Consider the following 15737-nt stretch of genomic DNA (forward strand, 5'->3'; position numbering starts at 1 on the left):
TATTACTATAGAAATTGTATCTGTTCAATGTATTTTGAGATGGGTCCTAAAATGAACTAATTGATCGATATTCTTGAGACTTCGCAAAAATTTAAAATTGGTATGAATTACATATTGTTAAAAAAAGACTTTTGCTAATGCAGTTTTTTCCGCAAAAAATCCCCACAATCGGCCTCCTTAAAATTGTTCGATTCAAAGGTGGAAGAGGGACGTTATGATTTTAATGAATGGTTTTTATATAAGGAACTACATCTTGTACATCCGATATAGGCAAAACCAGGAAAAATATGATAAGTACATGTAATGTAACATTTATAATTAAAAGATAAAAATGTGAAGAGTGACACGGATGAATTTTTTGGATAGTTTTGGAAATGTGGTAAGGAAATACATCTTATACATCTGATATAGGCACAATCAAGAAATATATAAAAACTTTAATTAGTTACAATTTAGATATCATGTTTTAATTAACAAGGCTACTTAAAAAGGTACAAAGTGTGCCAAGCTTCTTAACTTAAGGTCTTCACCCAATTTATTAACAGAAAATTCAACAGTTTAACTGATTTTATTAAAAAAAATAAATACATTCCAATATGTTTAAAAATCATTCATAATTTTAAACTGTAAATATGAGGTCAGGGAGCCTACGAGCAATTTGTGTTTTGTAAAAAAAAAAACATAATGTGAAAAATCATTTATTCTAACCGCACACTGCCGACGTCATTTCTTGCTTCTTGACGCTCTGTTAAAACTTCATAATTTAGCTTTAAAATAGATTTTATCATGATGCTGTATTCAAATTTTTTATCATTCATTTTTTTCATTGAATTTACTATTTTTCTTCGTGTGATCATTAAAATAGTATATTGGATTATTTGATGCGTATGCAAAATCACTTTTATCGATGTCTTTGCAAAAAGTCATTAACAACCGTAGTCGTGTAATGTTGTTGTTGACATATGAACCTAGCTCTTTTTTTTTTTCAGAGAGCATGTCTTCTGACTATTTAAGTTATTTATTAGCATTGTATAGGCTTTATATATAGGATCTCTGATGACGTACGATGGTATATGACTTTTATCCAACTCGTTTTGTGTTCTCTATCCCGAGCCTTGTATACCATCGCAAATCATGAGAGATACTTTTTGACGCATGTTTTACTACGTCTTTTTTTAACCTCAATTTTTTCTATAACGCACAGAACAAAGGTTCTTAAAGATAAAAAAAAAATTCATTTTCGATCATATTTTATCAAACTGTCTCTCTCTCTCTCTCTCTCTCTTTCTCATTTTTTAGATTCATGTATATATTCCAATATATTTTGTGGTTATTTCTTTCTATTAAAGCAAACATATGCATTGTTTTAGTAGTCGAATATCCGGTCTTTTTCTCTAAAAGCACACAGTAGTTAACCAAAATGATCTCTAACATTTCCTAACTGTTTTAACACAGAAAGGTTTGTGCTATATCTGTGTGATGAGTTCTTTTGATTTTGTCGGCTGAATGAAAAAAAGGACTTTGTAAATAAAATATACAAGTTAAGTTTGAAACAGATAATAAACAAAACATAAAAAACGTAAAAAAAAAAAAACAAGCTTACAGGCTAAAAAAAATATGTGCCCGCCTAACAATATCCAGAATTCAATGGCTATTCGTTTTTTGAACTAGTATTTTATCTAACTGGAGATATTCACTATATCTAGACTCAGGAGATGTAAAACGTGACACCCGGCGGATGTCGTTACCGGAGCCTCTACTAACCACTACACCCAAACCGGTCACTTTAAACATGTGAAACCACACCGTACAACCACTTGGAGTCATTTCATTCAAGTGCCGTGTGATACATTCAAAATTGTTTGTTTACCTGGACAGCAGACGTTCACTAAGGAAAGAAATGTTCTTTATTATCAATCTTTAACAAATATTAATCTCATAATATTTGGTTAAAAGAAAAGTTAAATACTTGCTGTTTTATGACCAGTCTTGATTTTTAAAAAGCATTGTAACGTGAAGAAGTTTGAGCCATTTCTAATGCAATTTTGGGGCAGAAATGCAAACTTTGAGGTTTGGACACTTAACAAACTAAAACGGCGTGTACTATAGAAATAACACAAAATAAGAATATTATCCTATTATCTAAGCTTTAAATTGATATTCGCAAACGTTTCTATAATTCATTCCTGTAGCTGGTATATTAATTTCAGCAACACACCCTCGAAGAAAAATGATACATTCAACGTCCGTTGGATGATGCATTCAAAATATATTTTTAAACCAGTAATGATACACTCATGTGCTGTGTTTGTTTTGTTAAAATCAGCCAAAATTACAGTGTTTATTTGCCTCAAATGATACATTTTAATTGGAGAAGGAAGTATTTAAAAAAAAATAAATAGATAACACCATTATATTTAGTTAAAAACTACTGAACGAATGTTTTATAATTATTTATTTCTTTTGTTGCCTGTTAATAAACGTTCTCTGTTAAAATCTTCATGAAATCTGACCTTGCGAGATGAATTTAGAAAGTAAACAGGTATGGCTACTGGAAAGCGTGAAGGGCAGAAAGAGAGTACAAAACGTGAACAAAGAAAAATCTGGTTTTTAGATTTTAGGAGGTAAGTTTTTTAATGCACGCTTCTATGAATACAGGTCACACAACAATGGATTAAGTTGTTATGGGACACTTCCATGTTGTGACGTTTTATTAATCGAAATAAACAATAAAATTAAGTAAAATTTCATGAATCGTTTTTTTTTCACAGTTTTGTCACAAAACAGCGTAGCGCAGTGGGTCAGAGGATTCACTACAAATCTGTATGTCATGAGTTCGAATCCTACTAGGACTTTTGATAGTTTTACCTTTCCAGACAAATTTTAAACGTATTTTTTTTTGCTAAACTTACTAAAATAGTAAATTTTGCAAATGTTAATCCGGTGAAAGTATTTTGAATGCAATGTACTTCAATCCACATTCATATCGACAGATGTTACATACAACCTTAAGTTGACTGTCATAGAGGGGACCAGATACAGGGCTAGGGTACTTTTGACTGTTAATTTTATTTAGCTGTAGATAAGGTTTAATAGGAGGGCATTATTGTGTTTGCTTTTAAAGAAACAGGTACAGTTTCAGTAATATTTTGTCCTGTTTTATAGTGAAATTTAAAAATATCACAAACAGTTGAAATGTAACGTTTATTTACACAAGAATATTCAGAAATTAAGAATCTATAAATAGTTAAATGATAAGACTTTGGTTTTGACGTCATAAACCATGCATTTTCCCGTAATTTGCATAAAACTGAGCAGAAGACATTAGTTCCCTAGAGGTTTTTTGATAAGCAAAATATGTCCGCAGCTGTCGCCCACGATGAAACTTACATTATAACTTTATGATGTGATATTATATGAAATATATCAATTTTGTTGTGGGCGACGGCTGCGGACACATTTTTCTTTTTAAAAACTGTAAGAAAATGTGCCATTTTTCATCATTTTTTACCAAATCTTAGCAATATGCCAACATGTGGAAGTCATTATTATTTTTGAAACAAGTGCATAACTTGGTACTTTTTATAAACATACATGTATGTTCAAAATAGTATTTGTGTATTTTTATGATATATGAACAACTTTTGGATTTTAGGGCAAATATTGAAAAAAAAATGTACCTTATTCTTTCAATACCTACCCTTTCGCAAGAAATGCTATACAGTAGAATACTTTTAATAAAAACGTTATATCATTTGACATGTTGTTTTTTAAACATAAAGGGTATGGTCACGATTTTGGTCAATTTTTATTTTTATGATTTTATTATTTACAATGCTTTAGAAATGCATTTCTAATGATAAAAAAAAATTTGAGAGTCACTCGTAAAGTTATAAGCAAGATACAGGGCTCACAATCCTTTGTCTTGTAAACAAGGCTCGTGCGCTGTTTTTGTTTACATAGGTTCAATATACCAGTAAAAAATATTTTTCTAGCTTATTTGTCTATCTTTTCATTTATTTAAAGCATATATAAACATTTTCTAACGTTTAACACATTCATTTTAGGTTTAAAACTAAACATTTTACTTCAACGTTCAAAATGTAAACAAACACTTTGTTTACATAGCGAAGAATTTCAAGCTCTGTAACTCGCTTATAACTCAACAAATGACACTAAAATTTCGGTTGCTTATTGAAAATGCCTTTCTGAAGCATTGTAAGTATTAAAATCGGAAAAATAATTTTTGTCCAAAATCGTGACCATGCGCCTTTAAACTTGCTTTTCTTGTACAAAAAACAAATGTAACAAATGAGGTTATTAATGCGTAAATTGCAGAAATAAAAGTCCGATCTGTATTCAAAGCGGAGAAAACCTTGAAACTGTAGAAAAAGTGGGGTGCATTTTATAAAATCTTCTTCTCAAGAACTACCGAGGCAAATTCAACGTAGTTTAGCATATATTATCCTTATGAGAAGGAAAATATAAATTGCAAAAATTAAGTGCTAATTCTGTTTCAAATCTGAGTTATTACGAAAATAATAATAAAGGAAAGGCGTGTTTCAGCTTCGCGTTAGGCATCCGGTAAAATGGGTAGGCAAGACTTGGTCTGGGCAAAACAAAAGATTGGCAGTTATTAATCTGCCAATCTCATTAACATTTCAGGATATATATTTGATGGACCAGTATATTTGTATTCGCTGTAAATATTGTGCAAAATAATGCGTATTTGGAATTGACTATTGTCGATCTGCCCCGGCTTTTATTTTGCCACGGCCCGGGTTTGCATACCCATTTTACCAAGACTCGTATTCCATACTTCTAAAACGAGATTCTTTGTTTAAAGCAGCCATGACATTATACGAAAAAGGGTCGATCTGACTATGATGAATTTGCTTGTTGTGCAACAGTTTGCGTATGAAGGGAAATTTTTGAAACATGCAAAATATATTGGTGCCGATTTTGTGAAGTAAATTGAGGCTAAATATTTCTATGCGTTGACAGTTTTCACACATGACGTTGGTGTTAGCTTGTTCTGATTTTCGTTTCGTTTTCATTATTTATGCTTTGTAACCTGGGAACTATCGTCTGTATTTCGTGATTTTTACGTATCAAATCAAACAGAAACTTCGGTAAATCAAACAGTTAACTGTTTACCTGCGCAAATTAAGCGAAATCTGATGTATAAAAAAAGTACTGAAATACAATTCATTCTATCGGTAATTCGGCAATATCTTTTGCGTAATGGTAGATAAATGCAATAGGTTTTGTTGAGACGCTCGGCATTTTCTCGAGTTTATTCAGTTTAAATAGAGTTTGATATCGCTGACGGAAATATGTAGGTATATATTCATTTCGAAAAAATAAATTGTGTTCCTTATTTGTTATAGTGCATGTTTCCTGTGTTTAATTGTTTACAATTTCTATTTACTAACCATATTTGAGTGTTAAGCTTCGAATTATAAGCAAGATACAGAGATTTGCTCACAATTCTATGTTTGTAAACAGATCATAAAAAATAAAGCTTAAAAAAGTAAAAAGTTTGTCAATATTTATTAAGAACATTTTCATAGTCTGTTCTTCCAGAAACCAACTTTAACAACTAATTGTATTGTAAACTTAACCTTTTTTCGTCATTATTACTCCTACTGTACATGTGATCCTGGACTGTGTTTATGAACGTTTGTATAAACTGATTTTGAACCTCAAATACCAGTTAACTGGTCTTGAGTGAATAAAAGAATTGAAAATATTAGACCATTCTTTTTCATTTTAAATGCTGAATAGGAAATACCAAGTTAAAAATCTTAAGCTGAATGTAATAAACTCATGTGAACAAAATATGACTCAAACTTAGGCGAACTGTGAGCTCTGTATCTTGCTAATACCGGTAATTCTACGATTGACGCTGAAATTTTGGTTGAACATTAGAAATTCTATATCAATTAGAGTATGTTAAATACTTGTAAAAACAAAATAAAAGAATGATATTCTGTATATACCTACTCTCTGGGGCCCCCTCTTTATACAATAAATAATGTGAAATTTACATCAATTTTGATAGTTTTTCAAACACGAGTAAATAAAAACGACATCTTTAAAACAGTTTCCATAGTTCTGACACATTTCTGTTGCGGGGAATTATCGCTATTCCTAAGAAAATATCACAGCGGAAAATTATCCTGGTTTGTACGCGAGGTAAATAACAGTCATTTAATTATAATGGAGAAGACAAATTAAATTTATGAATGTTTTAAATTTGAGGAATTGAGCACATTGAGGTACAATTTTCTTCTTCACATCTATACATGTAGTATTTTTTAAATAAAATACAATAACTATTATATTTTTTTTTAAAAATACAATAATTAGTAAGTAGTTGATGAAAAAAATGTACCTATATGCTCTCATATATTTTGATCGCTTTACAAAGGGGGGGGGGGCAGAACGAATATATATAGGGAATTGGAAGTTAACAACTTAACAGTGTACACCTACCAAATGTTTAGTTTTATATCTTGCGTAGGATTTTCTTATTCTGGTAAAAAATAGTATCTCATGAAGGTACCGGTACAATGTCAAAGATTACGTGTATGCAAACATAAGTGTAAAATTCGAATACTTGACAATATTTATTTTTTGTTATTCTACCGAGGGACCATATAGCACAATATCTTTTGAACGCCCATTGTTGCTCAGGTGAGCGATGTGGCCCCATGGGCCTCTGGTTATATTTGCGTACAAAATTAGGATCTGGAATTCATCACAAAAATGATCTTTGAACGAAACAGTATTTCCTTTTATTAAAGTTTCGGGCTTTTGATCCGTACACCCCGAGTTAAAATCCCACAGGGGCTTTTGTTGTTGATTACTTATTTGAATTTTTAAGATATTCATTTTTTATTCCCAAAACTGCAAATGTTTTGCGTATTTGACATATGTATATTTTATTTATTATTTCTGTTATAATCAAATAATTTGCTGTTAATTTGAGTGACTTTATCGAGAGGTGTTATTTTACCTTTATTAGAAATCAATTAAACAAATAAACAATACTCCCGTTCATTGTACTCAGTAAGTTTATAGCTTTGTAAACTAACGAAAGAATGCATACATTTATCAGGTTATTGAGAAGTATTTATGTCGCGTTTTATTGTATAATATTTTACATCCACAAAGTATGATTCCCTCTATTTCTAACGGAAATTGGTTGTACATTCATAGTTTCATACTAAGTTCTGTAAAACCTGACAGGAATGAAATCTACACACCACGTTTATCGATTGGTTGAAACCTTCAGCATAACTGCCTGCACGAGATAATCATGCTGATGTCTGATTTAAATTCCTATAGAAAACATTTAGTTTTTTCTTTTTTCTAACACACTGATACACAATACTCTAGTTAATTTAACTTCCTTTTTACGATCAATTTATTAATTTGTGAAAAGAATGATGTAATTGTTAACAATAGAATGCTTTCTTTAATGATTAATGCAGGTTATGAAGGTAGCGATCATCATGTATGTAGAAACCGATGGAAGCGATGTTACATTGTTACTTTCCTTAATTTACTATCATTTTGCTGCTGTGTTGGATGTAGCGGCGCTGGGGTTTTCAAAAAGATGCAGACGTCATGTATTCTGTATGAACAACTCGATGTGCATGCGAAGTAAGGTGGCGCTGTCTAACTACCTTGGAAATTCTTTCAAAGAATAAATATATTTTGTATTTCATTGATTATTGTTTCTTGTATTCTTTATTACAAACATTTTACTACAATGTGTAGTTCATACATTTAGAAATCCGTGCAACCTGATTGCATCAATTGGAAAGCAACCGACCATAACTATCTCAACCGGTATATATACCCTAGTGGCAGTAGAGGAGCGATCGAAACTAATATGGCGACCAAATGCTTTCATGAATTCATGTCAGCTTTAACTCTAAATTAAAAACCTTTATAAAAGACGTCCATTTATTAAGCGGCGATGTCATGTATATAGTGTTATAAACATTCATATTTTTTTAATTAGTCGACGAAATTTAAGCCCTCTCCTAATTCAAATTAGGAATTAGATTTCAAACTTTTGATATATAATTTTATATAATCAAGCGTCAACGAGACGCACGATGCATCGTGTGACCAAACTTTTGGATCAACCTTTGTACATGGATTTTTCTAGTTGATAATGAATACGAAAAACTAGCTGTTGAACTTAGTCATTTTTTGCATAATATTGCAGATACAGTACCCAATTTCTCAGTACTGGTAGAGTTTGTAAGTTCCGGGTTGAAAAAAAGATTATCAATTCACACGAAAGAAAATCTTGTTTGCTGTCACGTTGACAGTTTTTCCTTGTTTTTAAATTAGACCTTAAACAGAATTGAAACGACAACTGCGTAATAGAATGACATTATGTATTCGAGTTTTGACGGGATATGTTGATATATGATGTTGATATGACAATGTATGAGTTTTGACGATAGGTAATTGCAATAAACAATTTTTCTGTGACAGTGTATGCTATCTTAGCGTACAGTAAATTGGTTGTGTATCGCCAACAGTTTATTCAACATCTCTACAGCTTTATATCAAATCAAGAAAATATATTTTTGCACATGATTTTTTGTAAATAAATTATAACATAATGCTGATAAAGAATAATATGCATAATGAGATCTAATAATTTATGCGATTTTACGGGGTATTAATTGATCGCTTTAAAATATGAATCCAAAGTTTAACCTAAGGATAAAAATCACGGAAAAGAATTTGGTATCGCAAAAACATAATTTATTTATAATACAACATAAGTTCAAAAAACTGTCATTATTATGATTCAACAATTGTATTTTACAAAAACCAAAGCATTATCACAATGATTATAAAATTTCTTAACATGAAGCGATAATCTAACCATCTAATATTTGTTTGAAAACATGCATGAAAGATGAGCGAGATGATTAGTTTGGACACACTGAAATTAACATATGCTTATCACATAAACCACTGCTTATAGTCGCAATACGAAGTATTTACACAAGTTTACAATGACCATTCTTTTCCAATTTTCCTCAGCTGTTTTCGTATATTTGATCTTTAGGGTTGTCATCTTCTGTAAATAATCAATATCAGTAAAATAAATAATTTATCTAACAACACTAAAAAAATAATTTTGTTCTTCTTCTTTTCATTTTTTTCCTGTAAAGTACGTAAATTACATTTTTCTCGAATTAACATATGGTTGGTTTTGACTTTTGTCTCCCTCTGATACTGCTCTTTTTTACTTTCCGACTTAACACGTACCTATTATTATATGTTAATTACTGTTTTACTTAAATGTACATGCAGCTGTCAAACAGGTTCACAAGAAAATACACAATTCAATTTCAATTGCCATGCTGGTATTAATAGCATCTTAGAGCTAAGGTTGTCACTGATTGTAAGGATAACGACACAGCGGATATCTACAGATTGAAGAGACGGAGGGCGAGACGAGCACAAATAGATAAAACACTGACTTGGGAAAAAATACTCACTGTTAAATCAAAAATCCAATTATTTCAAAATTTCGGATGGAGAAATCTTGGGGTTTTTTGTTCATGATCTAGAAGCTAGTGATATAAAAGTTAAATAATATGATTGCAAAGGTTTCGTACCGAGTGGTCACCGATCCATAGGCATTTACCAAAATGTAAATCCTGCTGAACAATAGAAAAAAATGTTTTGAATAAAATTGCATCAATAGTTCAATCCATTTAATTTTATCAAGTTTTATACATAACTTACCTAATGTATCTTCAAATGTCTTTTGCTGTCTGTTCAAACGCTGATCGGCCATTTTTTTTTTAAAAACCCATTGGATGCATCTTTCTAAAACCCGCGCTTGATTAATCTTAAAATCGTTCAAGAAAGGTTTCTGTTGTGTTGTTTAGTGCTTGCACGGTTTAAATTCATAGATATATACGAAGGTTGTTAAGAAAGTTCGTGGACAAGTTCGATCGTGAGCGGATTAACTTCTCGGATTTGACTTGACGTATTTTTTAATAAATACACCACGATTTGTTTTTTTTACGTACCATAAATATACAGCTTAATTATTACGATAAGATAATTGCTTCACGGAGCATGTCAGGTTTTTTTAATTATTTTATATTTTGTAAGCATTTTACCTATTAAGTAATTGTACGGTTTAGGCGCATAAATATGCATAATATTTCACATGACATTACAAGAATTAATAAACGCCATTTTGGGAAAGTTTCAATTAAATTGAAAACGATTCTTACTCTTTCATCGTCGAATATTATTGTGATAAAAATAAAGTGTTTCACAGCAATTTAGTTTGTTTGGATTAGATTGAACAGTTTATGATATCTGCTAATTGAACGCTAGTGATTTTATATTGCAGATGTGCAATATAAAGTCTTTCGATTGTGGCATGATATTGTCAGGAGCATTCGGGAATATTTTACCGTTATAAGCTTTGGTATGTGTATTGTGATTCATGGGTTTGGCAATATTTCTTGAAAAATAAGTTGTGATTTAACACAATTAAGTAAAGTGACAATTATGTTTAATAATGAAGAGAGTTGTTATGGCTTGAATCACGAAATCAATAAACAACTAGTAAAAACATGCATTGGCGGTCATATAAAAAAGGGTTGTGATTATTCCTGTTGAGATTGTTTTTAGCTTTCGTAATCAGATAAGAGTTTATATGTCATTGTAATGTTTTATTTTGGAGCAGTAATCGCTATAATTGCCCTGATAATGCACATGTTTTAGCTTCTACACCATGAAAAAAAATATTTGTAACCTATCAATATCTTAGTTCAATTTGATTGTTTACATATTGATCCAAAAAGAACTGCGAACGATAACTTTGTCTAGCCGCCTAACTTAAAGTCATTTTTTGATAATTGTTTAATTAAATTTATATTTCTAAGATAATGTAAACATTTCTGCTTATTTTCATTAAATATAAATTATTTGGTCAAACATAGAGAGATCACTTTGTATTTTGGGTTAAAATAGCTCATTTTAAAATAGAAACTAACGGAAAACGGAATTAACACCCCCCCCCCCCCCCCGTGAAACAAAAAATTCCTTTTAAGGGGTTATATAAAGGTATAAAGGGTTATTTAGCATATTCATACCAAAGGGTTTGTGGTTTCACGGGAGGGGGGGGGCATATGTCTACAGACTAAAATACACTCCAAATGAAAGGCATTTTGCTTTGCAACGTTTCAAAAATAATATACAAATATGGATTAAAATGGATATTTACTTTATTATTTAGTGTAAACATGTGATTTTTAAGTTTTTATGCAAATATCGGCCGCTAAATTATATTTTCCTTACTCATAGAGACCGATTTCCAATAATGAAATTTTTAGACCTCCCGTAAGCAAAACTTTCGTTTAAAAAAAACCATTTTTTTTTACTACAAATTTTGTTTTGATATAAATTAATTAGGAATTGATTATACTTTTTAGTAAATAACTTTGTTTTTGAATATCTGAGAGAAATTCCGAAATATTTGGATGTCAAATGTAGGCGGGAAACGGGCGTTAGCGTTCGCAGTTTTTTAAACAACAAAGTAGATTAAACCATTAAAACATCAAGGATGGAGAAATCCAAATAATATTTAATTTCATTTGATTTAAAAAAAACCTTTAGACATTGTTTTTCATGCTTTTACCTGGAGTGGATGCACGTGTAGTGGAGAGGCTTTTACCTGGAGTGGATGCACGTGTAGTGGTTAGGCTTTTACCTGGAGTTGATCCACGTGTAGTGGTTAGGCTTTTACCTGGAGTTGATGCACGTGTGGTGGAGAGGCTTTTACCTGGAGTTGATGCACGTGTGGTGGAGAGGCTTTTACCTGGAGTGGATGCACGTGTAGTGGAGAGGCTTTTACCTGGAGTGGATGCACGTGTAGTGGAGAGGCTTTTACCTGGAGTTGATCCACGTGTAGTGGTTAGGCTTTTACCTGGAGTTGATGCACGTGTGGTGGAGAGGCTTTTACCTTGAGTGGATGCACGTGTAGTAGAGATGCTTTTACTTTGAGTGGATAGGCTTTTACTTGGAGGAGATAAGCATGTTACATTCACCAAAAATTTTATTCTGAAAGAAAAAAAATGAATGTCAATAAGTGAAGGTTTCCTTTGTCCTATCATCATCTATAACAAAAGGTTGCAATCACCGGCTAATTTCCTTTTATTTCCTCGTTAACAAAAAAAGTCCATTAAGATACAGGCCAAACGGGATATTTCGCGCTCTTATCATTCCGATAGTTATCAATTTTACTCATAGGGGGGAAATGCTTTGTAATAAAGCCATTCATTTGTGAAAAAAAACTTACTTTTATATTGACCTTGTTAGTGAATACAAATTTTTATCTAATGCTAGTAAAGGTATTGGATTAAAGATATAATATATGAAACAGTCATTGCATAGTAAACACAGCAGTGCTATCTCTGTGCGTTCACAAATAGCTATATACTTGACAGGTGCATAATATGGAATGAACTGTGATAAGCCTTAAGTTAGCTAACTAAAAAAAGTGTTCCTTTATACCATATTGTCACTGTCTCATACCTCAAGTTCTTGTGGGAAGGCGTGGTAGTTACGGTCCGTACCGTGGACCCGCTACCTACGTGAATGTAGCTGGTCACCCCCAAATAGTCGTCATCACCAACGGGGTCAAGGTCATACACGTGGACCAATATGTTGAATATGGGCTAAAAAGGATTTTTTTTTAAAAACAAAAACGAAGAAGGATACATCGCTTCTACGAAAAGAAGCACTAGTAGGTCTAAACATACCTGACCCCTAACCCCTCTCCAATAATAAGTAAAGTATCTCCATAGAGCACGTGAAAATACGAGGTGGTAGGTATTTTCTAAGTCTAATTCGTCTGAATCACTTCCCCTGCATGTCTGCCTGAGTGAAAATTAAGTACAGATTATAGAATATTGTTTCCCTTACATGTCTGCTTAAGTAAAAAGTATGTACAGGTTACAAATACTTATTAAAGATAAATGTTGAGACAAAAAAAATATTCATTAAGGTGGCTCTATACATCCACAGCTTATTCAATTTTCAATAGAAGAACACAAAACATATACTTATCAAATATTAAAATGATGATAGGGATACGATAAGAATTTTTAAAGAATTTTTTAATGTTTTTTCGTGTTTCTGTAAAAACATTTTTAAAAAGTTATCTACCAACAAATTAAGAGAATTTTTCTTGTCATATGATGGATATTTCCTGCGGACATCTAAAAAAAAATATAGCACTTCTTAACATTCAAAAATGTAATTATTGCAATTTTTTTTTGTATTTCCCCAAAACATAATTGTTCATATTTTCTTACTCTGTTCACAAATCATCTGAAAAAGCTGCTTGATGTTATAAGGAAATGTACTCTAATGTGACATAAAAAATTGAATGAAAATCAATGCAAATAAACACAAAAAAATATTTTAAATTTTATTTGGAATGAAAGTTCCTCAGGTAAGAGTAATCGTTCCTAAGTTCCAAGGCCCAAACACCTTGGGGACTTTTCATTTCTGAGTTGAAGAAAATTTCCTAAATATCATGTTGGAATGATAAATACATACATATTTCATAATAGGTCTATATAAGTGATTATTTTCGCTTTTAAAATACTTTCACCGGTTAAGAATTTTCTTAAACATTATTCAACCCAAAAATACGTTTTAGAAAATTTTTGAAAATTAAAAATTTTGTCGGTTTCTACGGGATTCGAACTCATAACCTACAGGTTTGTAGTGAACCCACTAACCCACTGCGCTACGCTGCAATATGTCGACGATGGGAAAGAAACCATTTAAAGAATTAAACTTGATTTTATTGTTTATTTCGATAAATACGACACAACGTGAAGGTGTCACATACCACATTACTTGTAAGTAATGAACTTTCCAATTATGAAATTCAATCTATTCATTTAACAAATTTTTTTAAAGTGTGGTCCCCACACAATTCGCCTCAGTTTAAATCAGCCAGTACCGGAATTGCATGCTTCTAAATTTACTCTTTTGCGTACTGCATCATCAAAAAGTGGTATATAGAGCCACCTTAAAATCTTTTAATGAAAATCTGGAATGAGTTTGAAAAATGATCCAACCCTTTATTTTTAAAGTGCTACCATGTACTTATCTCGTTCCAAAATGTAATAAACATATTAAATAAAGAATAACATTGTTGATTGTCTTTTAAAATTAAAACCATGAAAGTTGAGGAAAACATACCTGAAACTAAGGACTTTTAAATACCTTAAATAAATCAGGGACAGTTTGGCCACAAACATAATTTTTTGCACTATTACAAAGGTGCACAGCATGAGCAGAGAAACTGTTTATCCGACTAATAAGTACAACCAATCATTTTGTACTGAAAAGACTTTTTCAAGTTTATACAACGAAGCATAGTTACATTTGTTCCGGCGAAAGAGGTTGTAGGCATACTTTGAAGTAAACATCACACTCCCCGCCGCTAACAAAGAGCCCATCACAGTCGAAGTCTCTATCTCTGTTGTACTCCAGAAACCTGACTAATACATCATAGTCCCCCGCAGCTATCTGAAAAGGAATTCTTAATACATAAACCCCCGATCTGGCTTTTTGGGTAACAAAAATTACATGTATTAAATTTAAAGTAAAAGAACCCACTTTTAATTTGCTCTCAACTTTCTTTTAAATTTGTTTCCCTATTTCAATATATCAAGCATCAGTACTAGATTAGCAATGAATTCATTTAGATAAGACATTATAACAGATGATTCAGTTAAAACAATGATGTCGTGTTCGATGTGCATTTAACAGAAATGAAGCAAATATATTTCCCTATGAAATCATTGCATAACAATGCAAAAATGACCTATTAAAAGATGTAAACAAATTTCAAAATATCATTTAGGCTTGGGTGGCATCCAATTATACATCTAAAATAGTAGTACAATCATTGAGAAAAATTGTATTAAATGTTGTATCTAATCTTAAAAAAGTCCTCAATATATACCTGTAAGATGAGTGACGAGATCCCCAAAACTAAAACGGCGTGAAATCTTTTGTGCATGGTTTTCGTTTGAAACGATTTCAAACTAAAATATTCTGACGGATTAGAACAAAACTTGCTCACTTAAGGGTGTTCGATAAAAAGATGGAGAGGGGCGGAAGAACCTTACTGGATAGTTCTAAGAATGTGAAAAGGAACCACCTTTTATATAAGAATAAGCAGGAAGGAAATAAACACTATGACAAGTAAATGATTTTCACTTTAAGGTTTTGGTAAAATCAGTACCATCAATGTATTTCCGTCTTTTGAGTAAACGCCCGCAATGATTTCATCTCGAAGATCAGAAATTTGGTCTAATAGAATTTAAGGGGGGGGGGGGGTATTTTCTAGATTAAGACGTATATGACGTATTTAAAATAATTTTCCTGCGTTGGAATGAATAATATAGCACTATAGCACTCGTTATAAATCGTAGGATACATTAATATAAGTGTAATGTATACAATTTATTACTGTGACAGTATGATACAAAATTATTCATAATATGCAATACGAAATCATATTGTGCAAAAACAAATTGTATCATATGATATGATATCATATTATACCATATCATTTTGTATAGAATATATAATACAGTATCATGTATATATGATATTCAATAATAAAATATGATATCGTTTAA

The 15737-nt window shown here is 31.4% G+C and overlaps 1 protein-coding gene across 8 annotated transcripts in view; it reads right to left on the minus strand.

Moving 5' to 3' along the window:
* The window catches only part of LOC117691114 (uncharacterized), a 139913-nt gene extending 124687 nt beyond the window's left edge, over positions 1 to 15226 (minus strand). The window contains exons 1-7 of one of the 8 annotated variants that reach the window (XR_010709409.1): positions 15056 to 15226; positions 14471 to 14616; positions 12831 to 12948; positions 12604 to 12746; positions 9793 to 12129; positions 9663 to 9704; positions 8788 to 9118 (exon numbers count right to left, since the gene is read on the minus strand). Coding sequence is in view for 1 of the 8 variants with exons in the window: in XM_066071669.1 (XP_065927741.1) it covers positions 11708 to 12129; positions 12604 to 12746; positions 12831 to 12948; positions 14471 to 14616; positions 15056 to 15112 (886 nt within the window). In the remaining 7 variants the exon portion in view is untranslated. Of the gene's footprint in view, positions 1 to 8787; positions 9119 to 9542; positions 12130 to 12603; positions 12747 to 12830; positions 12949 to 14470; positions 14617 to 15055 lie in introns of those variants that run through there. The other 7 variants (XR_010709407.1, XR_010709408.1, XR_010709406.1 and 4 more) reach the window with 7 other exon arrangements.
* Positions 15227 to 15737: the final 511 nt, after the last annotated feature.

This window comes from Magallana gigas, chromosome 9 (assembly GCF_963853765.1).
Source record: "Magallana gigas chromosome 9, xbMagGiga1.1, whole genome shotgun sequence".
Taxonomy (NCBI): Eukaryota; Metazoa; Mollusca; class Bivalvia; order Ostreida; family Ostreidae; genus Magallana; species Magallana gigas.